General features: G+C 50.0%; 1 protein-coding gene across 6 annotated transcripts in view; it reads right to left on the bottom strand.

The window, feature by feature from the left end:
* The window catches only part of dennd5b (DENN domain containing 5B), an 88491-nt gene that overhangs the window by 48027 nt on the left and 13396 nt on the right, over positions 1 to 27068 (bottom strand). For 4 of the 6 annotated variants that reach the window (XM_088923495.1, XM_088923498.1, XM_088923500.1 and 1 more), the window contains exons 2-3: positions 8127 to 8186; positions 751 to 860 (exon numbers count right to left, since the gene is read on the bottom strand). In XM_088923495.1, coding sequence (XP_088779621.1) covers positions 751 to 860; positions 8127 to 8186 — 170 coding nt within the window. The remainder of the gene's footprint in view (positions 1 to 750; positions 861 to 8126; positions 8187 to 27068) is intronic. The other 2 variants (XM_088923499.1, XM_088923502.1) reach the window with 1 other exon arrangement.

The raw sequence follows: 27068 nt of genomic DNA, 5'->3' as shown, positions 1-27068 counted from the left end.
ACAGTCACAAACTTTCCCATTTACCCCGATGAAACTCGATAGCCAAGATGGAAATGGAACCACTCAGAAGTACAGCAGCGGCGTTCGGCCTCCTGTGTTCAACATTAAGCATAAACACGGAACAGATCAAGCTGAGGCCGCACAGGCTCATGTGGCTGTGTCTGCAAAGAGCCATCAGCAAGGCCTTTGAACAGCCCGGTAAACTGAGAGCCCATGCTGAATTATTCAGCATCTCTGATGCACTCATTGAGTCATTGAGCTGAGAATGGAAAATATGACCTTGGACCAGTGGGCCTGGTATTCACTTTCCTTTTCTTGTTGCAGAAAAGGAAGCACATACTAGGCACGGCATCTTCGCTTTAATAAGGAATAAGAGAAAAAAACTCCCCGTGGAGAGCATATTTTTTGGTATTCAGTTAATTCAGAAGAACAGGATCACCGGAATAGGCGAGAGCAGAACATTCCCAAACAAAAGCTGTGCAGTGCGCGTCCCTACTAGACAAGATTAACCACTTTATTTCTTGTATGAGGAATCCGTCTTTCCGCGTACCCCAGCTTGCTCTCCATGAGACACGCAGACAGGGAGAGAAGCTGGGGGTCAGAGCGCAGGGTCAATAAAACTGGAATGAAGCCGAGGGCCACGAGACGGCCTGTTGAGCACGAGGCCAGAGCCCCGGGAAGAGCAGCCACAGTGCAGAGACCTCGGAAGCAAAGGTGTCCGCCTGCAGTCTGCACCCCCCCAGCACTCACCATGTTCACCGCATCCTGGTCGAAGGGGTTCCACTCCACGGTCTCCGGATAGTGAGCGAGGACTTTGGACTTGAAGGTTCTCTTGAGGGGGCTCTGCTCGAAGTTCTCCCCTGGAAGGAAGAAGAGAGGAGAGGGTTTGTCCCATCGGCGCCACACCGCCGCGCCGCGCCTTCACGAGGCCAGGGTGAGCGGCCTGCTCCTGCTATGCACCGCAGCGGGGCCTGGCGCACCCCTCCGCCACTTCCCAGCCAAGCGCACAGCACCCCCGTTGCCACACCTGGGGCGCCCCAACCCATTCAGTCACTTGAACTACAGGGAATTCGCAGCCCGACAGTCTTTAAGACGATATGATTAAAAGATGCACGTGACTCGAGCCGCCCACCCTGCCACTGCTGTGAGCGAGCTCTTTAACGCTGCACCTGCCACAACAGTCCCTCTCCCCAGGCCAGAGAGCAAGGAAACCTGACCAGAAGCACGCCCATCTCCTCTTTCATCTCTAGCAAACACACAGAAGTCCCATTGTTCTTTCTTTCCTCCCTTAGCACCAGACGCTCTGTTCTCAATGCGCTTCTCTCCCTGCTCTCCCCCAGGAGAGGAGAGGACGGCACACACACCCACCCGACTCTCACGCTCACCCACAGCTGGAGGAGCTGGAGGAATACGTCTCCCTGCCATTCCAGACAGCCACAGGGCGCTGGCGTGCAGGAGCCAGAGGAGACTTGGTTTTTGAGACACTTCTGCTCTTCTGAATTTCCACCCCGAGTGGAACCATGTCCCTCTCGCAGACAAGGACAGAAAGCCCATTCACAGTGCAGCTCTCAGCCTTTTGTGAAATTAACAAAGTCTGTCATTTCTGCAGTGGGGAGGCTTATCGCTGGAATTAGCACAAGGCCAACAGCCAAAGAGACACAAAGACAGAGCCACCCTGCTAAAGCACGCAGCTTGCAAATACCAGGAGTTCCACTGCATGACTCACAGGCTATTTCCCCCCACTCACGCCCCGCGTGCCCCCCACGACAGCTGGGCACTGTGGGTAACAACAGCACGGCTGCGAATAACCCCCCGGAGAGGGAGGCTGGGACAGGGGTAAGAGGAGAACAGCACCGAGCTGGCCAGCGCATGACACGGCGGAGGCCACAGCGGACTCAGGATCGAAACCGCTGAGGCAGGGCGATGGAACTGACAGCGAGCGCGAAAGCACGGTCGCGCTCCAACCACAGGCAGCCCCACATCACCGAGATCAACGGTCACCGTATGACAGGAAGCCCAGTCAGAGCGCGCCTCAGGTGAAACGTCAGCAGACTGGTCACATCCAGGAGACCGAGATCTGCTGTTCTGCTGGAGGGAAAAGAGTTTATGATAACAAATGGCTCATATGTAGCCCTGAAGTGTTATTTTTTCAGTAATAAGTGTTCAATTTAGGCATTCATTCACTACACCACTGCCAGCAGCCAAGACCTTGTGTGTCCCTGTGACTCTGAGATGGAGCCTTATTTTAAGTGTCCTGAGTGTCTCTGGTGCCCTGGGCTCAGTCTGATCCTGGTGGGTCAGCTGGCTGTGAGGCCGATGCTTGAGGCTGGACTGTCACAGTCACGATGTATTTCCAGTCCCAGGTTTTGTGCCGAGGTAGAAACGTGGGAAAAGGATTGAAAAGGAGCTTCAGCAGGATGCTACCATCGTGGCTCGAACCCTTGTCAGTAGCTTTCAGGCACGTTCTTTTTCCTTTGCACTGCTCTGTGGCGTTGCTGCAGTGTGAAGTTGTACCCGTCAACTTCCTGCACACAAAACGTCAAGCACGTGCCTCTCGTCCGACATGCTGCGTTGTGTCCAAGCTCTCGCGTTTCCCGTGTTCACATTATTCATGGTCATAACGACCGACTTCAACAGAGAGAGATACTGCACATAGGAGGAATGATCACATGAGCTAACATCAGCAGAACTGAAAGCTGGGTTAAATATGTGTGAGCAAATTACGCAAGAGAAGAAGCATGCCTTCACGCTGACCCTACCTACAGTGTTCAAGGGCCAGGCTGTGAAGAAAAAATGGATGTACAATTCGGGGCTGTGATGATGTCGCCAGACCCCTCTCGATGTTTAAGAGATCCCAAGGGAACAGGAAAGGCTGGTCGCTCAGCTCTGCTGTTCGAGCTATAGCAAGGTCACTGTATTGCCTTGTACTACCTGGGAGAGAATCTTTTTGACCCGGGTCACAATCTCTTCCACAGGCTACACATCCCTTCAACATCCTCTTTGACAGCTCCACATTTTCACAACGTTCCCCATAAACGAGTGGGCTACTCCTATAGCTGGAAAGTGCAGAGAGCCGCAGGGAAGTGCACTTTAATCGGGTGCTTGACGAAATCGCGTACAGAAGGAGCTACGATGCCCCTTTAGGAAAGAAAGAAAGATGTGGGAGACTTTCTTCATCACAGCATCCAGTGAGGCTGCATAAATAAGAGCTTTGTGAGTCTGAAATCCAACTCCTCTGCACACAGCATTCATAAAGCCGACTGCTCACGACATGCAACTGCACGTTTGCTGACGTCATCAACAAACTGAACTTCTGTTAATGCGTTTTTATCTTCATTCGGTGACAATGACGTTCAATATTATCATTGCACTGCACAGGCTGTGTGGTTCCAGGTTAAATCTAAAGAGCATTATGAACTAGACATGCATGTACGTGGACATTACAGCATGCAATGTGACATATTAGGGCACATAAAATATAAAGTATAAAAACAACTGGAAAAGGAAAAGCTGTTGTTGTCTCTTTCACCTGGTTATCTGTTTTCCTGTGGCTGAAAGTTTGAACAAGATGCTGCTGAGGAGGTAGTGGTTCACTGCGAATAAATTTGTTGAGTGATAAGTCCGGATTGATAACCCTGTGCGTAACAATTGCAACAAAAAAAAAAAGACAGCTGCAAACAAGGAGAAATATATCTTTTCAGTGGAGCCCAAGTAATTGCTGAAATCTCTATTTCTAAGGCAAAAAAAAAAGAGCCAAACTCATTTTTTCAGAGGCTGCTGTCAACCTCGAAGACTGACAGCTGAGTATATATTGTACCCTCACTATATAATGTAACTCATTTCACTGAGAATTTCATCAGTGAAAACCAGCAATTCATTCCATAACAGGCTGTCTGCTCAGCCCTGGAGGGTTCACTGTGTGGAAATCTATAAGGAAAATTAAGCAATCAATTTGACCAAAAGCCAATCAATACCACCATTAACCTGGCTAATAATGAACTGACAGAGATAACAGCCTTACTCCGATGGGGGCTGTTGTAATAACGCGCTTTAGGGAGGCAGAGTGGACCCGACTCAGGGGAAGATGAAAGAAAAGACCATCCCTGGTTGCCAACCAACTCCTGGGCCCACCCAGCTGGCACCGGAACAGGGGAGCACAACCCGAGTTCACTCCTCGGGCCAGCGCCCAGTCCGCAGCCTTCTGAATCGAGCCACAGAGCAGAACGGTTCTCTTCCTTCCCCGTGCTCTCTTATTTAACAGCAGACGCTTAAGGATGGGGTTAGCTCCGGGCCTGCTGCGGAGCGTTTTTAATCGCAGCAGTAAAATCGAGGGGTGATTTCAGAGCTCGCAGCCAGACACTAGAAACAAGCAGCAGGCTCCACGGTCCCTGAAGGGCTCTGCCAGCAACAATGTACTTCCCAGGCAAAACCTGTGGAATCGGCATTCTAATTACTCTGGATGCAGCTGCTCTCCTTGCTTCACTGTTCAGTGGGTGAAAGCGAAGATGTCTTTTGCCTTCTGCACCCATCTCCCAGGCTTTCTCCTGAAGACCTGCTGCAGGTGCAACAGACAGCACGGCCCCCCAGCTGTACTGCACCTGAGCAGGCCTTACACACCACACTGAGAAGACACAGCGGCAGGAGAACCGAGCTGAATGAAGACATGCGATAATCCAATTCGATGCGCTGATATTGTACGTTCGCTACAGAAGCATTTCTTTCACGTCGGTGGAAGACAAGCTGGAAACTTCCAGGTCAAGGGCAGCTGCAGCAATGCAGGCACAGTTCCAGAGAGTGAGGGGACACAGGAAGGACTCGCAGGGATATGTCTGTGAAGGAAGGACCGAAGAGAAGAAGAAACTCATTTCTTCTGTGTGCTGCACAGAGCAGACCGACCGTGGAGAGAACCTGGAAGCAAAATGTTCAAAAAGCTTGGATTCCCAAGCGCCTCAACCAAGAAACGTTCTGCGTCTCATGGCTTGCAGTGCCCACAGTTCCCTCCTGGGGGCGCTATGGGTTTTCAGTGTGGTCAGTGGCCTTCCTGGGGACGCTGTGGACTGGCAATGCGATGCAAGATCTTCATGTTTTCCTGTCTTATTAACAGTACTTCCCAATTGGAAAGTATAAACATTTGACTATCACTAATCGAAAGGGAAAGACAAAATCCCCAATTGACCAGCTGGAAAGGAACCACAGCTGATTTTGAATTATGTTTTGCTGCTGTTATTAGAAGTCATGATGTGACACAGCTAGGTCTAACAAGATGACATGACCTATACATGCAGTGTCCCATTCCCCTCTTAGTGCGATTACTGTCCAGGTGCTGCAGTTACCACAGCTGGATCCCCTCTGGGCTCCTAGCTCTTAGACTGATCAGACACCTTCCTCCTGTCTCCTCCCTCTGCTCTTCTCATAATTCCTCATGATTCACTGCGTGGGGCCCACACTTTGTCTCTCACCCTTTACCCATTCTTCATCTTGCCCTCTCCACTGTGCACAGGAGTTTTCAACCCGACTGACTCTACGGCACTCAGCTTTCTTTAAACACTTTGACGCTCTTTGAGAATTTGCACTAACACTCTTCATCTCATCTTTAACTCTCTCAATTGGCTCCTGCTGTCAGGGTCTTCAAACCACTCTCTCCTCTCTTCAGAGCACTCGAGACCTTCCAGCGCTTGCTCGGTCTGCTCATCCGTCTGAGTGTTTCCACTCCTCACAGAGCCCCTCTCCTCCATGTGTCAACACCTCCTGTCAGCCTCCTCCAGCCCCTCACCGTCCAGCCAACCCAGTCCAGCTCCGGTCCAGTAAGCCCATCCTCTTCCTCAGCAGTGCGCTTCCTCACCACTTGCCCGGGAAAAAGAGCTACAGGCAGCCCAGCTGCTCAGAACCCACAACGCACCTCAGTACAGCTCCCGCTACAGCTTCTCAAGCAGCCTCAGAGGTCGCCAAGGCCCACAGCAGCGTCAGCCAGCCCAATCCAGCTCGAGAAGGAGCCCTCGCTCTCGCTCCTCTTGGGACGGTCCCCTTTGTGGATGCAGATGCAGACCGGGACCCTCTTTCTCAGGCGGCTCTCTTGAAAGGCTGTCTGCGAACATCCGTGACGTGGTCAAGTCCTCCAAGAGCCTATCCCGAACTCCCTCTCCTACTCCCTCTAATTGTTCCTGCCAGGCGTGTCTCATTCTTCAGCTACATCCTCTTCCTTGGGCCTGGTCTGAGCCAAGATGGTGCCTCACCTCAGCACAAAATACCTCCTGACTGTGACAGTCCAGCCTCAAGCCTCAGCCTCACAGCCAGCTGACCCACCAGGATCAGACTGAGCCCAGGGCACCAGAGACACTCAGGACACTTAAAATAAGGCTCCATCGCAGAGTCACAGGGACACACAAGGTCTTGGCTGCTGGCAGTGGTGTAGTGAATGAATGCCTAAATTGAACACTTATTACTGAAAAAATAAAAATAACACTTCAGGGCTACATATGAAATAGTTGCAAATAAACTCTTTTTCCTCAAGCATAAGAGCAGATCTTGCTCTCTTCTGGATGACCAGTCAATAATAATTCATTAATGTGAAAGCTGAAATCAACACCTTTAAAAATGGAAGAGGGAAGGACGAAGATGAACACGACTGAAGTTATTTGGATTCAGATGGTTCAGCTCACAAAGGCAGCGAGCGAAAGTAGGACTCCCACTCCCCGAGACTGGTGTTTCAGTACTGGAAGGTCTGGTGAGAGGCTGTATTAAGCACGGGAAAGCCCCGAGCAGTTTCACTGGACCAGAACAAAACTGCCAGCTGCAGTCAAGTTTGCATTTTGGGAGGAGGTCACACCATCTCCGTTCATGCCTCCCTGGGGAGCCCCACTTCCACAGCACCTGGGCTGTGTGAGGACAGCCTGTGCAGCACCGAGATCAGGTTATTACAGCCACAGGACGGCACCGGGGCCTGCCAGCAGGTTGACACACACAGGAATGAATCAAGGGGGTGCACGAAAGAGACTAGCATGGACAACGGGCAGCTCAGGACTCGTGGAAGGAAGAAAAGGAAGAGTTGATTGATTGGAAACACCTCTACTGCAGTGGGCTACAGCCAAGACCCACGACTCCCAGGCCTCCTCGCTCCCCAGTCAGAAAAGAAATGAGAATTTCACGTCCAGGAATGGACTCGGGGGTCACTAGGTCTGATTTTCCTCCGCCAAGTCTACATGAATATGCAAGCAGGTTCCTTGCGAGACACTGCTGCTACCCCGCTGTCAGGTCAGCTGCCTGTTGTTATTCGGAAGCATGCCTAAATTAATTACATGCTCCATAAATCTCCTCCACAAGGCTTCTGGGCTTTTCCTTCGCTCCGACTGGAACAGGCCCTTCCAGACACCACTGTGATGTACACTGTATTGTGCAAGCATTTAATACTTGGTATCACAAAGCCGGATGAGAAGGAGGAGAGGGAGAATAAATGCAAACTAACCTGCCCACTCTGCGAGCCCACACAGCATGCACTGTAGCTCAACTGCTGTGTTCACAGGAGCAGCCAGGACAGCTCAATGTGCCCCATCGGTTTCCCACCCTTCACTCAACGCAAAACGCGCAGAGTCATCGCCCTCCCTTGTCTCGTAAAGGGCCGGACGATCTGCAGCCTTGGAGGAGCTAAGGTCAGGAGAGGGTCGAGGAGAGGTCTTGAACCTGGAGCATGTGTCTGCAGGGCTCTCTCAGACCCCCCACCTGCTCAGACGGGCTGCACCTCCGGCACATGGCTCTGCTGGCCCTGGCCGGCGCGTGGGGGCAGACAGCTGGCCTGGAACAGGATTCAGATGCCGTGCAAGCCCTTAGCCATCACGGCATGAGAAAAGCCCTTAAGCCGCTTTGTCAAAACGAATCGTTCAGAACGCAGCAGGCGAGGCGGTGCTTATAGGGCGAGTCGGAAGGCGTGGCCAATGACGGGCCGCAACCCCACGAGAAAGGTCATCCTTCTTTCGGAAGGAAGTGGATTTGGAAGAAGAAGAACAGAGACCCCCAGCCACACATTTGCAGCAGACCAGCTGGAGATTAAGAGAGGAGGACTGAAGGAAGGGTGCAGGAGTACAGGAGGCGGAGGGCAGAGCTGGCAGCAGCTTTTATTGGGTTTTTTTTACCTGGGTTTGCAGCCTCTGGACTCCTGCCGTGGCGATCTGCTTCTAGCCACTGGTATAACGCTAGGTGGACACAAGCAGAAAACAGAACAGCTCACATCAACCAGACGTCAAGCAAACAATGAGCACGGAGGCAGAGCAAAGGCGTGACATCATGGAGCGCGAGCTGCACACCTTCACGGACAGAGGCAGCGGGACAACGCGTTCTGCATCCAAGCGGTTACACTGCAGCGCCAGCTTATGAGACGCATTCTGAAACACGCGTAGCGCAGCAAACAAAATGAGACGTCACCAAGCACAGAGCCCATCCTAAAGAATCCCAGTCGCTGCTGATAACACAAATATGCAAACCTTTTTTTATCCCAGTGTACTTTGTTATATCGCTGACATTTTATTTGATACACATACAGAGGCACAAGACACATTTATCTCCAGCAGAGAGGTGCTGCTCATTTCCGTCAGAGCATCACACAGCATCCTGACGAGCAGAGCACTCCCAGCGGGCAACAGGGCCGGAGAGGGGACGCTGTCCCACGACTAACCAGAGATGTTCAGACGGGGACTAACAGCCCACAGAGGGAAGCAGACTCTCCTCTGCTCCTACAAAGAGGCATCAGGGGCTCTTCAACGCTCGGTTCCAGAAAGACATCGGCTCGCAGGGCCCTTTGATTCGTCAAGCCTACAAACCATCTCCCGCACAGATGGGCAGCAAGGAGTGAAACATGTTTCCCGTCGTTCCTAATTATTCCAGCTGGCTTGTGCCAGCCAGCAGATGCCACCGACAAAGTAACCAGGAGGGCACGCAGACGGCGCAGATCGGAGATGAGAGGGGCCTTAGAGCCGATCAGGCAAACCGCATAAACAGATCGAGTTACTAAATGACGGGGACAGAAGACTTTAAAGAATACAGCTCAGATCAGGCTTTGGAATCTGGTGAGGAAATGATGTGACGCCAAAACCATCTCAATAAGATAAGGAGACAAGACGTATGGCTGGATGAGATGAACTTGTTACCGACCCCCCGAACAGGCCAGATGGTCTCCTGTTGTTCGTGTCTCCTCTGTTCTTATTAGGAGGCAGCAGAAAGACTAATACTCGGAGCAGAGTCATGATGCGAGGCGCACAATCAGGTTTTAGGGGTCTTCACTCTTCGACAAGAGATACTGCGGTCGCTGTCATCAGGTGATTATCAGGACGTTACCAACGTGCCAGGCTTGTTTGACTCTGGCACCGAGGTAGCCCCTGGGATTTAATGCAGTAAAAACAGTCATCAACCAGAGTCAGAGAAAACATTTTAAAGGCGATGGGAAGGGACTGCAGAGAACGACTGCTTTAAAAGAGCGATTTGTTTTGTGGTCCGAGCAGAATGCTTTTTTTAGTGCCTCAGAAGCTAAACCTTGTGGTCTTCCCACCAGCATGCACACCAGTGTCCCGATGCCAGAGAGTCAGGACCAGCCTGCACCTCTCTGAGCGCCTCCCTCCCTGGCCATCGGATTCCAGAACTGTGGAATCTCAGTCCCAGGAGACTCCCTCCCCTCTGAAACAGGCTCTCCCCCCCCCCCCCCAAATACTCCACTTCTAGTCTTTAATACAAGCAGCTGAGTATTAAAAAACCATCCTGAACAAGCTTTATCAAGCTAAAAATGTTTTTTAATTTTTTTTTTCTTTGATGCATCTTTTTTGAGGAGGTACAGGATTGTCACACTGTCAGATCCACATGGACTCCAGCGATCCCTCCAGCTGCCCAGCACCAGAGATCCAGCAATCCCAGCAAGACGACGGAGGGACAGTCAAGCCTTCCTCCACTCTGGGGGACAGCCAGGGCAACAGGGGATGTGAAGACACAGCATCGGAAGTACTGGTCCTCTTCCGTTTTGTACTCCTGAACTATGCAGTGCCTCTGCAGAGCCAATAGAACATACTAAACAGAAGAGACCGTTTGGACTGCACGAAAAGAGAAGAAAGATCAAACACACCGTGACTCAGGCCTGGGTTCTCAGTGAAGGTTCAGTTAAGCTGTGACTGGGTAGCATGCATTCATCTGGCTCGACAGCCTACATGGGGCAAAGGGTAAACCACACTGAACTCACCCTCTGCACAGTAGAGGAAATCAATGCAGGATTTACTAGCAACATGACAAACAAAGGATTGCACTGCTCTGGGGGGTCGATTTAAAACAACAGTGTTGACTGGTTAATATGGATTTTCTTTGCAAATCGTTCCTAGGATTTGCTGAAAGAGATTGATCCCTAGGTCCTACCACTGTGAACTGAAATTTAAATAATAAAAAAAGCACAGTAAGGACAATTTTTTTTTATTAGTTAAAAAAAACACACAAACAGCAGGCAAAGACAACATGTTTCAACCGTATCTTCGCCCTGCTGGTACATGTGCTCAAACCCACACTGCTGTGAACTAAAGTGCAGTACAGATAGAGCACATGTTGATCTTAGGAGGCAATCTGAGCCTGCACACTGGCCTGGCTGCGGCAGCCCGCTGATCCAACAGCCTCTCCAATCCCAGTAAACATCCCAGATGCACATACTCAGTCCACGGCAGTACCATCTTGTGTTTGGAAAGAACGGTAAGGTCATGTATAAGCATTAACAAACAGCTCCAGCTGTCATCTGCTCGTCACCCACGTTCCCTGCGCTTGCTCCTGAACAGATCTTGCCAGTCAGTTGTTATTTTTTTTATTTATTTTTTTTTATCAGTACACGTTACACGTCCGTAGACCTAGAGAGCAACGACTCCCCTTCCCTGCCTTCTTGTGGAACAGACTGTATTCCTGCTCGGAGAGACAGGAGGGTCTGGAGGCAGACACGGAGCTCCCTGGGAATCCTGCACAGCTCCCCTGACAGGCGGCAGAATCTCCCCAGCGGGGAGTCGAGAGACAGCGATGACACTCCCAACTACAGCTGCAGCTCCCACTAATAGGCAAAGGTTCTCCCTCGCCAGCTGCCACAGTAAGAATGGGAGAATATGCTCCATATCGGCGGACGGCTGACTCTCCCCACCAAGGGCAGGAGAGAAGCAAGATTAAGGTCATTTGACCGCAAACCATTTTAACGAGTCTAACCAGCTCATCTGCACTTTCCTGTCTCGCATCGCTAATGTCCACCCTCCTAGTTGATCGCGACGGTCTTCCAAGATCGTCTTGTAGGAGGGGCTGAGGCGAGCGGACGAGTCAATCCAGGACAGTCAGGCTCCACTGTTACTAGTACAAGTCTGGATGCTGGCTAATTATTCTCGTCTGCTTGGGGTGCCAACCTCTGGTACTAATGTCTTCTTCTGCTGTCCTGACTGCTACTGTAGATCTTCCAAGAAACAGGTACCCAAAAGACAAAATTTAAAGCCTACTCCCTTCAGCAGAGTGAAATCAAAGTAATGGCCTTCTACACCGCAGGTTGCAGGTTCGAGAGGACTCCGAGCTCAGGCCTCAGCGCACCTGTCGCGTCACCGCTCTCCTCTCCTGCTCTGGGAAGAGTCCGTCTCCCCCGGGCTCGGCTCAGCAGCCCCCGGCGCCTGAGGAAACGCAGGAGGAGAGGCAGGGCTGGGCTGACAGCCGGATCCCGCCCTCCCGCCTGCTCCCCAGGGTGAAAAGCAAGCGTGCAGATTCAGTGCCTCAAAGAATTTACTGTTCTCCTAGCGAAGGAGATCCGGGAAAGTGCCGAGACCAGCAACTCGGAACAGACATCCCGACTACGGCCCCCGTCACCAAACTCCACCACATCCTCTGAACTCAGGCAAGACAGCACAAAGGCATCCAGGAGCTCGTGTTGTTTAAACCTTGCAAACACGTGATAAACTCGACCGGTCGCTGGGCAGAGCGGCTTGCAATAATGCCTCACTGTCAAAGACACATTCCAGCATTCCATCACTGCATTAGAATGAAAAAAAAAAGAGTTAATAATGAGAGTGAGCGACATTCAGAAGGTGGATTCCCAGTGCCAGAGGAATAAATGGAATAAAACCTGCAGAAGCACAAATGTGCCTGGAAAAGCCTTTGTGCTGATGAAATCACAGCCCCCAGAATTCCACACTCGAGCGGTGCCATCTATAAATAAAACAGGAGGTGTTACATCACCTTGTTCAAAGGCTGGTGCTTGCTGGGCAGGCGTGCCAGCTTTGGGCCAGTGACTTTCTCCGTGACTGGAACTAGAGATAACACGAGACGTCAGGGAGCTCCGTGGCCTCTTAACCCTGCGAGGAAGGGTACGCCACCCCTGCCTGACTCTTACAACAGACCTGATCTCGAACGCCATTTCCACCTTCGCAGTACAGAACACACGGCGCCGCGAGCTTTCTGACCCGCTTCAAACCTGAATTAGAATGAACAGCTCCTGATCTGCTTGTGAAACCCAATCCCCTTTCGGGTTAATGAGCCCATTAAGTTACCATTGATGTTGACGACGTCTGTAGAGGAAAAACAGTGCTCAGCTCAGGCCGCGTCTGTCCGTTACCGGGGATGGAGAGACGACATCAAGCCAGTTCTCTTCACAGGTGAAAGCGAAAATTCCTTCAGCCGATTAAAGCCGGTGGTTAAAGCTAACCAGTGTGTCCCCTGTGCATGCTTGATCAACATGCAGTGACGGCGGCAAAGGACAGATTCCCCCCCACCCCCCCCCAACAGAAAAAGGGCCTTCAGCCTACTCACTGCCCCGTCCTGAATTTGAATTTACCTCGTTTTAATTCTTTGCGTGTCCCGCAATGCTGCTAGTGCACATATCAACACCAAAAACACTGCGGAAGCAGCGAAGGAAATTGAAAATTCACAACTGGACAGGCACCTGCAAGGTGACGTTTTACGGAGGCCGACGCCGAGTGCTGCAGGCAGGGAGCAGAAACACACAGAGCATGAAGACGACTCGGGCGTGTATCCTGGCTGACAACTGGAGGCACAGTCAAAGGGCTGATGGGGAACTGGAACAAACCACCTAACCAGCAAGCTGATTCTATCGCTATGGCTAAGTATCAAATAAACTGCCTGGATTCGATCCATGGATCAATCACTGCAGCTATTAAATACCAAACGAGCTAGATGGGACTGATGGCCTCCTCTGGTTTGGAACCTGTCCGACTGCACAACTGTGATCTTAACGGCATCTGTCTAGAAGACCACTGCCCCGGACTAAAGGAGTTTAAACCTCCAAATCCCGTTCTGCGGAACTATCAGCCCTTCAGCTCTGGGGAAGGTTCTCCTGGATGAGAAACGGGCAGGGAGAGGAGGGGCCCTCCGTCTGGAAGAGAGCGTCAGGCTCTCACACCTGGGCAGGCAGGCCTTCTCTTGACAAAATGTGCAACAAGCTTCCAGCAAATGAGCAGCAGCAGTGCAGGTAACCGAGTACAGGTTTCTTTACCAAAGAAAAAAAACAATCAAGACCGTTTGTTAAAATGCAAAACGATATTAAAGACAACAGCATAAAACCGCCTACAAACAGGACCAGTACAGCAGAGCTAGGTGCTGCTGCCCTGACTCAAGGAGAACTGACCGACTGTGGAACCTGCTCAAGTAGAGGGGCTGGTTTTTCAAGGCCGATTCATGAGCCGGAGAAACAACACTGCAGCAGTTCGAGTCCACTGGGCTTCATTGCTGGTGTGTTTCTAGACCTCCAGGCATAACATTCAAGAGCACAAGAGAGCTGGACAAATGAACGGTCCCTTACACGCAGGGGCCCGAGACCTGAGAAGGTGAAAACGCAACGGAAGTAATGATGAGGAAGCAGAAAAGCAGGTGGCAAACAGGAATAAAAAAAAAAGATACAATTGCCAGCAGCACAACTCTAGTTCCATTCTCACAGTGCACGGCCCATGTTCATGACATCTGCAGGTACCGCTGCTTAAAAATGAAGATTTTCAGTTCAGAAGCAAAATGTTTAAAACGGGGAAAAAAATCCAACTGAAGGCCAGGGAGAGAATGCAGGGCACATTTAAAGGGTGTCGGATATAACAGCAAACCCCGCAAAGGCAGTTTTAATACACTTTAACATCTAAATAAGGGTAAACTTAGACAACCTGAAAATGCTTTGGAGGCATTTAAATACTCTCAATTCTCCCAAGGTGCGCCTCAGAGACCCTTCAGAAAGACATTCCTAAACTTCAGGAATTAGGAATTCATTCAGCTCTTCCATCAGTACTTTTTATTTATTGAAATATTTATTTTCACCACAAAACAACTTCTCCCATTAAGCACAATGCCACCCCTGCAAATACAGCAGCCCCCCACACCCCAGCTGCACACCCTCACTCCCCTACAGCTCAGCGGGCCACAAATCTGCTACAGGAGGATGAAGACAAACTCATTTTCAGCATCATTCAATTCTGTTTAATGATGTAGTCAGGTCCATTGTTACTGCTACAGTTTCTCTTTCCCATCTGTTACTCACTAAGCCCTACAGCAGAGCCTACGGTGACTGAGCACTGCTGCGTGCAAAGTAGGACAGTGCATTAAAATGCAGTTTTTGGTTATAAAACGCTGCACAATAAAGACTGACAATATGATTAAGTTATCGTCAAGGACACCGTGTTTCTCAGCACTTGTTTCCACCACAGGTCCCCTGTGAGATCTGCGTCACTCCTCTGTGAGTGAAGTCACGCACTCAAGCAGAACCTCTTGCATCTGGGGATGGGGGTGTTGGGATTTGGGCTCAAACAGCATGCACACAAGCACAGAACTTCAAAATAATCACAGCCCGATTCCCATTCACCACCTCTCAGAGCTAGAGTCTAGCGAGAGGTTATCCCGGCCTCTGGGAGGGATCGCCCTCCTCTCTCCAGCGGGGGGCGCTGCTCTGCGCCGGCCAGCGTCACCGCAGACCAGGGCCGGCGCTCTTGGGAACACACCGGCCCTGAGGGTCTGATGGAACCTGGCAGCCCACAGCCACAGGCCAGCGCTGGGCTACGTACACATGGCTCCAATCACCTTCCTGTGGCTCAGGCACACGTGCTGGAGAGCTTTTCTGACACCTCCCGACACGTCTCCTAGAGCTTCAGGCAGCTCCCTTCCTGCCAATCTGCGCCACGCTCTACAAATAAAACCCACGTGTGCCATTCCAGCTGCAGGGGGTTGCCGCACAATGGCGCTGGATACTTCCTTCTTGTTACCCAGGAGATGGGGGAGATTATCTGGGCCCAGACCCAACCCGGCTGCTGCACTGCCACCGTCCCCGCAGCCCGCCAGAGAGCCCGGGTCTGAGCCACTGTGGCGACACGCTGAAGAGAGAGGCGCGTCAATGCCACACGGCAACACCAGCTTGAGGCTGGGACCCCCGAAACCACCCTGTTCAATCCTCCTCCACAGAAGTCAACTTGCTGAGCACATCTCCTACCCTCAGAACAGAGACATCCGTCCTGCCACAGAACACTGGACTGAACCCTCTCTGAAGACGCCAGCCACACAGAACTGAGGACTTGACTCCCGCGTGGCTTCCTCCACGAGGCAGGAACTATGAACGGTGACGTCCAGGCGGCCAGTGCCATGTGAGAGCCGCACTCACACACGCGATGCTGGCCAGATCAATCCAGCCAGTCAAACCCCATGATATCGACACCCTCAGTTCACTCCTTTAAACCACTGTTATCCCTTACTGAAGGAATCATTCAGATCTTAACCCAAAAGACAAATTGCTAAAATCCCAGTGGACGACAAGTCTGCAGTGAACACGCCAGCTGAGAGGTAAGGCATTAATGAGCCTTCACAAGCACTGTTACCATGAAAGGAACCCAAACCGGCGTTGATCTCCGCTTGACGTGCTCCTGTTCTTCTGAACACTAAATACATTTCAACACCAAACATTAAAAATAGAAACGCCTTCATATGGGTTTCCCAGGCTCTGCTGCCTCGTGCCTGTGTCTGGGCGCAGGCAGGAATGGGAAGTCCGAGATCCAGGAAGAGCTTGAGGAGCAGAATGCGGTCCTTGGGAGCAGACTGCTGGACATGCATGTCCACACGTGACCCTGAGTCCTTCACCGGACTGCTGGGCCCTAACAAAGCCCCCAGGAAAGCACTCACTGTGCCCAAACAGAAGCCTGCAAGCAGACAGCACAACTGTCATGTACTGGGTCAGGATGCGAGACCATCCATGCGTTAAGGAGAGATCTTTCGTTCTCTTTCCCTCACAGATGGAATGGAGGAGTGTCGGAGCTGACGGGATACAGGGGTCTGGCTCAGCTTCATGACAGCAGGACTGTCCTGGAGCAGAAATGACTGTTCTCCTTCCCAAGGTCCTAAGAATCGCCTCCAAGGGGCAGAGCAACACAGAAGGCCAGAAACAAATGCGCTCGGAAATGAGACAGAGGGGTCGTCACTCTTCCACCAACAGGAACTCTATCATTTTTTAGATTTCACATCTAACACATCTAATACAATGTCTGTACAAGCATAGTAATAATGGCACTGGCTTACTGACACCAGGGAATAACAGATCTCTGCGCCAAGTCCTTGACCTCTTTCGACAACCAGAGTAATACTGCTATCTAACGTATAGAAAAAAGATGACAGACACCATTACTACTCCCAGCTCCTGTGTGACTGAGGTATGTGCTGCTGTGGACTTAAACATATCAATTCAACTTTGTCATTATACTTACACAGGTGCATAGTGTAATGAAAAGTGATTCTCATTAGTCTGTCAGGTGCAGTATATATACAGAACAGCAAACAAGACAATAGACAGTAATACAATAACAATAACAGTGTAAACAACGAGTATGGTACCAGTGCGACAGTACCCATATCTGTGAAAAACTGTGCAAAAGTACACAACAGAGCAAACAGTGCAAAATAATACGGCATTATCAAATAGTACAACTCAATCAAGTACGGTTTTATGTTCCAGTTTGTCTTACATTCAGTTGTCGGAGGTATGGTGTATGTAGTGGTGTAGGAGTACAGGCGTTGTGGGTACAGGAGGAAGTGAGGAGAGATCACAGTTTGGTGGGTGGGAGTGGGGGGGGTCACCAGCTTGACGGATCTGGGGAAGAAGCTATTTCGGAGACTTGTTGTGTGCGACTGGATCATCCAGAACCTTCTACCAGATGGTGGGGGCCAAACAAGTTGTGACTGGGGTGAGTGGGGTCAGTCAGAATTTTGGTAGCTTTTTCCGGACAGCTGGTGTTGTCGATTTCCTGGATGGGTGGTAAGGCACTGCCGATGAGGTGTGGGGCAGCTCTGACCACCCTCCGCAGGGCCTTGCGGCCGGATGCGGTGCAGCTGCCCGTCGCGACCGTGCGCCCGCAGCATGAACCAGCCCGTCCTCACTGTGCAGAGAGGGCTGGGATGAACACGGGCAGCTTTGCCTTGCCCCCACCAGATACAAGACTCAGGACCACCCTCAGAGGTGCTGCCTTGCCCAGTGACAGGGGCAGAAAGCACAGCGACGCGGTGAAAAACGGCCTGCTGGAAAGAAACTGATTTGGAACAGTAGAAAGTTGACAAAGGAGTGGAGGAAACCCCCCTATGTAGCTGACCTGATACATTATTGATATATGTAGCTCACCGGATCCAGCCGCTTGTGGAAAGAAGCTGAGACCAGCCTCAGCCACAGGGCTGGGCAGCTGGTTCCAGACTCCCACGAGCCAGCTTTACAAGTGAGCAGCTGGCACGACTTCCACTGGACGAGCCTGGGCTTCAGCCACACGCGTGCAGAGCACGATGATTTAGTGACCTCTCAGCGTCTCTTTACTGAAACAACCGTTTTTATTGCAACTCCTAAACACCCCCTATACAGGGCACACTAATCAACCATATAATTACACTGCCCTCACAAACTCTGAGGTGTGGTCAGACCAACAAAGAAATTCTCTTGGAAAACATAAGAGGTGCCATGAATACACGTGCCAAAAATTTATTATGATTTGAAGTGCTCACTGAGTAAATAAGTGCCGAAATTCATGCCACCTGCTAAGGGTCTTTAAAACATAAGTGTTTATCTTAAGAAGGATCTAGAAGAATTTAGCACTGAATCTTTATATAGTGTCTGAAGCCTGATAAGACACACTGTTGGACCTCACACCCACTAAGCACTTTTATCTTGTGCCTCCATCATCTTTTGTCTTGTCATTTCTTTATTTCTTTTTGGTGTTTATGATGAACACGTATAAACATTCATATATATATATACGGTTTAGGTAATCCTGCAAAAGGGCATTGCGAAGCCAGGAATAATACGTACAGGGGGACCAATGGAGGAAGGGGTGTCTGTTACGTTATAGCCAAATATCTGTTAAATCACATACAACACTGTTTCAGCCCCAAAACACGATATGATACGTCAACACTTTAAATACTACAGTATATACACATATGCTTTCTGGACCCTTTCACTCATTTTAACAATTACAATACACAGTCAATGAAAGAAATGTATACAAATATTCTGTATAAAATGTGCTAAAGCTTACAAAATGCAAACAATACCCATATCAAGCAACTGAACTTCAGGACACCATTAACATCCCTGAATGACCTAGCTGGTATTTATTTGTACCTTGTTTTATTATTTGTGCATTTGTTCAGTCAAGATCCCCTTTTTCTCCAAGTCTGTCCATTAAATCCAAAGTCCAGAAAACTGGATGTTTACTGTGACAACAACTAGGTCCTCTTTCCTCTTCTCAATTCCTCCCTCGTTTGCAGCAACTCCTGTTGAGAGCCTTTCTGAAGGACCCTACCTGCAACTGGACTGTGAAAGCCGTTCCCCATTAACCCACGCAAAACAACTCAACACACCATCTCAAAATAAAGAGACTACAAATCTCGTTAGGCAAATTGCCGGAGTTGGTCCCTGCGCAGTGCGGACTGTCCTGCACAAAGCGCCGACGTCCCACTGGCAGCACCTGCTTTGGCATGTCAAAAAAACTGAAGCCACACTCGGCGGAGAGCTGCAGATTCGAACACCTCATTCTGAAACCGGTGTGGGACAGTCCCCGCCAGGAGCGCCGAGCAGATATCTGTCTTTCTAGCAGGGTGAGCAGTTTCGCTTGGCCCAGCACCCTCACCCTTCTCTCGCGGCGCCGCCCCCTCTCTGCCACGGAGCTCCTGCGCGGCGCTCCCCGGCTCCAGAGAGACATTCGGTCCCCACTCGACAGAAGAGACACCGCTGCTCCGGGCAGAGCAAGCGGACACGCCGGCTCTCGGGGGGCTGCAGCGAGCGCTGGGCCCTGCTCTCTCGGCAGCTCTCGGCCTTTCGGCAACGTCACCGACGCTCTCTCCGTTTGAAAGGCAATGCGAAGAGCCCCTGAAAACACGGCTATTATGACCACCAAAGAACTCAGAATGCACGCGCTTCGCTCAGTAGAAAAATAGAACTTTTAACCAGAGCTTGGAGAGTTTATTTTGAAATATTCCATTTTCATTTTCCTTTTCCAGCTTCAAAGCAGAGGCCCAAGGACTCTCCATATCATTCGGTTGCCAAGTAGAGCAACCTCTGGTTGCTATGTGAGCCTGGAGACTCGAAGGACTGAAAGAGGCCCATTAAAGCTGAATGAGCAGTGGGGAGGGGGGAGCGCCCCACATAATTCACAAACCAATTTGTGGCCATGTGAAGAGGTTTGTTTTTCAGAGACAAAACAAGAAATAAAGCAACATCATGTCTGACATGCAGCTTGTAGAACGGCCATATGTATGAATATGAATATTTGTGGATCACCTGAAGTTTTAAACAAATAAAAATGCTGAATAACTGCAGCACTGCCTACCTTAATCTGACACTATCAAGGTTAAGAAACGTAAAAACACAAACAATGCTAAGACTTTTCTTCTTAAACCCAGTTCTCAGAATTTGGGGTGACTACACCTCCATGAAAGAGACAGTTGAGCACATTATGAAACGCTGTTGATCATTTATTAATTATTGTTTATTGTGTTTGTAGGAATTGGGAGGAAACTACCAAGAGCTCCAGCCCAGTTTGTGATCTCCTGTCCCAGCCCAAGGAACAGACAGTGAGCCTGTCTCTCAATAATAATAATAATACAGTGTGTGATCTCCTGTCCCAGCCTGAGGAACAGACAGTGAGCCCGTCTCTCAACAATAATAATACAGTGTGTGATCTCCTGTCCCAGCCTGAGGAACAGACAGTGAGCCTGTCTCTCAATAATAATAATACAGTGTGTGATGTATGTAAATATTGAATGTGAATTTAGTACTTTACCGAAAAACGATGCCATCATCTCATGAAAGGCTGCAGGGCTGACACCACAGTTTGTCGGGGTCACACAGCTGCAGGGTTAATAAAGCACTGGTTCGTGTGCCTTCCATCCACAGCTCTGTCCCAGAAAATGGTGGCGGCGGGCTTCACTAGACATCGCCGGGGCCCTGCGCACGGCGTACAGACCCCTGCGGTCACGGTGAGCACGGGTCCCGCCACTGCTGGGACTGGCCAGTATCTGACCACCCTTCCCAGCATCCAGCCTGTGCGACATTACAGTCAGGCTTAGTCTCCTGTCATTCTTCATCTAAGAACGTCTCACCCCGGACTGAAACGTCTTTCAATTTCAGGAGAGACTTTCACGAGCGGCCTGGCCAGACCAGCACCTGTCGCCTGCTGCATCTTCCATACTGCTCCCTGACGCGGAAGCGCTGGGAAAACAGCTGCTCCTTATACCACAGATAAATCCAGGAACTGTGAAATTTCCTACATGGAGCAGTTCTTTGCTTTTCGTGGAAAAAAAAATCTTATTTATTATTTTACTTTCATCCACAGTAAAATAAACTAACTGATTTAGCCAGCTGGCCATTTAACTAGAGCAATTCAGGTGAAGGACCCTGCTCTGGGGTACCACAGCAGTGACCACTGCGGCACAATTTGTTATTCTTGTTGTTGTTGTTATTATTCTTCCAATTCCTCATCCGAACACCCCCTTCGCCCGACTGCTGACGAGACGACAGGGTGCTCACAGAGAAGGACAAAAGAAGCACGGAGATGACAAGCCCGCTGCCACAACACTGCGTCACGCTGTACAGCCAGAACGAAAAGGCAGTTGTCCCACAGGCAGATTATCTCAGGTCTCCGTCTGCTGTTGAGATGGAGAGCAGCGATCTCGGCATCAAGCAGCAGCTCCTTTATCTCTATCTGAGCAACCCAGCCACTGTTCATTTGCATATTCACACTGATATCTCCTGATGCAACCAAGCTCTAGAGAGGACAGAGACTGCTTTTGTTGCTCAAGTGCAAATTGTGCTGGAGAATGATCTAACTACAGATCAACTCCACCTTACACCAAAAATTATGTTCAAATGAAAAATAAATGTTAACTGCTCCTTTGCCCATCCGAAGCATTCAACTGTTCCTCAGGGAGTTTTGTATGTGCTTGTACCACAGCTCTAAAGACGAGGACCGGGGATGCTGCAGTGAAAAACAGGGAGAGTACAATTTTCAAAGCAACGTAGTCAACACATCTAAGCCGGCCTGGCTTGACGACACGCGACACAAGAGAATGAGATCTATAATGGAGCAAGTAAAAGGCTAATGGTGCGTTCAAAAGCAGAAAGAAGATCTACAGAGATCTTTAATGTCATTTAAAAGAGATCTATAACATGCCCTAACCCTCAGGCCTGGTGCTTTAACACATTACTCGGCAGAACTGGTGCAAGAGTGGGAGGACCTCCCCGCCACAACGATGAGTTCATTCAGCTCAGGAATGTGGCCTGAAACACGTGCTGCTCTGAGCACACTGACCCGTACTGGAGGCCTGGACGCCTGCGATCCTGCAGGGGCACCAGCTGAACCCCTCGCGCTTCCTCTCCCCACTGCACTCACTCCCCGGGCCATGAAGCTACAGACATAAGAGGCAGACAGACTGACCCGACATCTCGGCCCAGCCCTGCACAGACCCATACAGACCCATCCAGCCCAGCCCTGCACAGACTGAGCTCAGGCAATCTGCTTGCGTCCTGCTGCTCCCTGCATGGGATTGCTTTGCCCTCTCTAGACCCGAGACCAAGCTTAGGCCTGGTCTCTGGTTCAGGTCAGAACCAGAAGGTGTCAGTGCAGCCTCCCTCACTGTTTCAGGTGAAGCTCACGTTCCGCCCATCCTGCAGTCTGCAGCTCTCAATAACGTACAGGGAAACTGCAGACCACCCACAAGGGCACATGTCCCAACGACCAGCTGGAACCCGTTGTCACACATGGACAGGACAGAACCACACCACGAGCACAGAGGAAACCAAGCCAGTACCACTGCTCCCCATTCCCACACTGGGACAGAACCGCACCACGAGCACAGAGGAAACCGAGCCAGTACCACTGCTCCCCATCACCCACACTGGGACAGAACCGCACCACGAGCACAGAGGAAACCGAGCCAGTACCACTGCTCCCCATTCCCACACTGGGACAGAACCGCACCATGAGCACAGAGGAAACCGAGCCAGTACCACTGCTCCCCATTCCCACACTGGTCTCCCTGGAATCCTCTCGCTCTTCTTTAAAACATATTTTCCAGGATTAGGTTGAAACATATGAAGAACAAAACACGGGAAAATGTTATTTTCAATCGCTCAATTACATGTCTCAGTTCTCGATTTGTTGTTCTCCTCCTTTCTTTGGCTCTATTATACATTTCTGAGAATTCAGTGAACGGTGCAGGGTGCTTCCAGAAACGGCTCGATTCACTTCTCGCAACAAACCGTTCTTATTAACACGATCTTTGATCGATGTGTGATTATTTGAGCAGCAGAAGCCCTGATCCGAGTCGAACTGCAGTGTTTATATTAAAGTGCAAGCCCAAAATAAAATAAAATGAATAAAGCACAGTGCAATAAAATGAACAAATAAAGTTACAACAAGGCAAAGCAAATATAGAATAGAAATACAATGCAACTCCTGTGCAAAAACAAAAATTCAATAAAGGTACTAAACTGATCAAATTGTACAATCACATTTAGGAATGGATTATTTCTCTCCATGGGAGCCAAGTCAACATATATTACAAGGGGTCACCCAGATTAAGAAAAATCCTACTAGAAAAATTCCAGGTGCAAACTTTTGAATTGTCAAATAAGATGCAGTACTTGTACATTATTTACTAATGAGCCCCATAATGATATGCATCAGTATTTATAATCAATGAACCTCCAGGCATCAGTGTGGAGCAGTGCTCTGGGCTCTGCGCTTGCAGCTGGAAGGCTGTGGGTTCAAATCCCAGGTGCGGTCCTGCTGGAGGCTCAGGGTGCACCTGCACTGTCCAGTACAATTCTGAGCTGCGGACGTGGGTCCTATCTTTTAAAAAGAAATCTGACATGGAATCCGGCTTTATACGGTCGTCTCTTAATGAGCCCGAGTATTTTAATGTTGTGACAAAGTCTAAAAAGAAGCTCTAAATTGAATCTTAGCTGACATTTTCCTCCAGGAAATTTAAACACGAGAACAGATTTTCCCCAGAGTAAAAGAGAATGCAGTGCAGGCAGGTATAACAGCCACAAGACTTTCCTTCGAACTCTGAACATCACAGCTTCACGGCTCTGTCGCTCACGAGGCAGGACAGTCAGGCCTCGTCTCGCCCCTCCATGGGGATCTAGCGAGCAGGCCTGGGGCCTCCTGTGATCCACCCGGACACCCCGCTCCCCCGGGCTGGAACCGCCTTCCCTGGGCCCACAAACCGCAGCCTCAAATAAGAGCAAGGCCAGCAGGAGGGTTTCTTCCCCATGGTCTCCATACTAGCGTGTGCAGTGCGTCTCTCGTCTGGGAAAGAGAAGGAAGGCAGTGACCACCACGTCTCATCAAGCAGCCTCCTCGCTCGCGATTCCACATCCTCAGTAGACTATGACTGGGGGTAGAGCTCCTCTGTAATGTTTTACCTTGGGTATCGGCTCTCTTTCCATCAGCACCAGCCGACACACAAGAAAAAGAGAGGCAGAGCTTCTGACTGCTGCAGGCTTCACTCACGTCATGTGCACCCAGAGAGAGAATCTTGTGCCGGCCTGCTTGGGCTTCAAAGCCTTCTCTCACAGAAAGGAATCTTTGCAGCTCTCTACAGAATGATCGCAGCCGACGGGGCCGGAGCCGGAGCGACACTTCATCATGCCGTGGTTAAAAGGAAACGGAGCAGCCGTCAGAATCGCACCTCTATAACACGCTTGCAGGGCAGCTTGCCGATCTGCACCTCTCGCACACGGGCTGTGGAGCTGCACGGCTCCCCGCGAGGCTGAAGCACGGTGTGCTCAGGCAGGAACCCAGCCCCCCGGGAGCGAGGTGTAAATAGACCACAGCAGCACTGGGAGACGGAGAAGCACTCGGCTTTTCTGACGCCGTTTCCCTCAGGAAAAACCAGATGCTGCCCCTTGGAAATGAGAACTCAGATGTGAAAATTTCTCAGTGGTTTCAGTGTTGCACTCCAGGTGGGGCTGCACCAATGGTGGGGTGGAGGGGATCCCCATTACCTGTAAAGCGGAGTATTTTCTGAGTGGAGTGTCCAGAAAAGCGCTATAGAAGTGTAAGCAATGATTATTATTATTACTCCTGCTGAGATCACCTGCTTCTAAAGCTACAGTGAAGAGGCGCTTTTCCACACATGGGAAATGGGTCTTAACCCCTTCTCCACCAACTCCTCACCTGGTCCCCAGGAGAGCAGGGTCCCCATGAGAAGAAACTTGGCCCTCACCTCCACTCCTACCCAGGTGTTTGGCCTCTTCATCCTAGAAAAGAGCCATCTCAAACTGCAGATCGGTGTCTACTAACCAGAGAGAGAGTGTGGGGCCACACAGACCTGGTGTTGGAGGAGAGAAACACATTTGCACGTCCCTTTGATAAATCAAGCCCGACTGCAACCGATGCTCCAAGGAACCACTAACGGAACCATTTTCCTTCTGAACCACTGACACTCATTAACACTAGTTTATTTTTAAAACGATTCCTCTAAATAGATGATGCAGTACAACAAGGGCAGTTAAGCATCAAGCTACCGATTAGAAAGAAACAGATGTCCCTGTGTATCTGCTTCCACAGGGTCGCAAGACACCGCAGCTCCATTTCTCAACTAGGTCAGGAGTTACTCTGTGCATGTTTGTTTTGCGCAACATGGAAGACTGTTGGATAACATCAGGCCTGAAAACCGCTGAGCCATCCTTAAAACATTGGGCTGAATAAAATACATTTCCTCTGCATAAGCAGCCCCTACTTTCAAAATCTTCAATGGAAACGTTTACAAGTCCGGCTGCAACTTTTGGTTACGTGTGGTCTTTACCAGAGGTACCGAATTGGAGCTGCAATCTGAAGTAGACCCAACTAAGAATAAGAACTTACTGCAGTTTCAAAAACCGCCCTGCTCCAAACAGGGCTGGGGCGGAGCGGTGGCTCTGTGGCTCAGGATCTGCGCCTGTGGCTGGAAGGTTGCCGGTTCGTATCCCGCGGCCGGCAGAGGAATCCTACTCCATTGGGCCCTGAGCAAGGCCCTTAACCCCAGCTGCTCCAGGGGCGCCGTATAACTGGCTGGCCCTGTGCTCCGACCCCAAGCTTCTCTCCCTGTCTGTGTGTCTCATGGAGAGCAAGCTGGGGTCTGCGAAAAGACAAATTCCTAATGCAAGAAATTGTATAGGGCCAATAAAGTGACCTATCTGCACAGTGAGCTAGTGCCAGCCTGGGAAGGGAGCCTGCAGTCACTCATGAGTTACCCCACAGGAGCGCCCCTGCAGCAGGGATTTCCTCAGCAATTGTATATGGCCAATAAACTTCTTATAAACTGAAAGATGAAGTTTAATATGTAAAAGGAGAATTGCCTTTTCTCTGCTCCTCAATACAGACAGCACTTAGCTGTAGTAATAGCAAATAAATCACAGCAGCAAACAGAGATAATACACTGAATGGAAATGGGTAGTTAGAGTTCAGATGTCACAGCTGGCACTACAGAAAGCAATCAAGGAATTTTAAACACAAAGGAATCCACAAAACCTCATGCATCAGAAACACAAGCTAAGAACTTGCTCTGATCTTCACACTCATGGGGAATGAAAATGTTTTTAATAGCTCAGATTTCTTTTCATGAGACTGTGAATATTTGTCCTAAAGTACAAGGATTTACCTTGAAAGACTATAGGACTTTAATGAAGGAGTAGTTTAGAAAATGCAGGACATATTTTCTATTTAATTATACAAATTGCTTGCTAGGGAGAAAAACAGCAGATAGTGGAGGATTTTTTCCTCATTGGTTCTGCTTCTAAAGGAAGATGCACACGCAGGGCAAAAGATGACTTGAGAGCACAGAAATACAAAAGCTGATGTTGTGTTTCAACACAAATAGGGGGTTTAGACAGTTGATATGCATGTTAAGGTAAATAAAGGAAACCAAGAAACAAGAAAATGACAAGAAGGCACAGTACTGCTGTCGGCAGTTAATACAAACACGCTCTTTGGAGCAAGGAGCATTTTAAAATAGGAGGGCAAGATGGAGAGAGGAGCCACTGTCTCAGCCCACACGTGCATTTGCAGAGAGAGAGAGGGGGGCGAGGAGAGACCAGGGCAGACAGATGACCGATGAAGAGCAGGGGAGAGAAGGCCAGTGTCCAGTGGGGGTCACCAGGGACAGGCAGTGGACAGAGAGAGAGGGTGGAGAATGAGAAGAGGGGACAGGGCTGTTCTTACTGTCCCACAGGAAGACAGGATATCGTGGGGAAGATTCACAGGGGTGTCAGCTCTGCTAATCACATCATGCTGAAGTGGATTTTCAACATAATGAGATCGCAAGACAAGAGGAGGCCATGTGGCCCATCCAGCCCATAGCTAATGGATTCCAGAACCTCATCCTGCCACGGTATCGGCTTCAACACCACAGCTGGGCTGAAATCACAGCCGGACCATGCTTGCAGAATCAACAGCGTGCTCAGCTGGGAAAGGCTGAGGTACAGCAGCTACAGTAGCTCTAAGAAAAAACAGCCAAATTTCAAGCACTTTTAAATACACACTTTTTTTTTACAGATTCCATTTTTTTAGAAAAATGTCTGACTGGTGAATGGA

This window comes from Atractosteus spatula, chromosome 8 (assembly GCF_055471065.1).
Source record: "Atractosteus spatula isolate fAtrSpa1 chromosome 8, fAtrSpa1.hap1, whole genome shotgun sequence".
Classification (NCBI taxonomy): domain Eukaryota; kingdom Metazoa; phylum Chordata; class Actinopteri; order Semionotiformes; family Lepisosteidae; genus Atractosteus; species Atractosteus spatula.
This window is presented reverse-complemented; position numbering and strand designations above follow the sequence as displayed.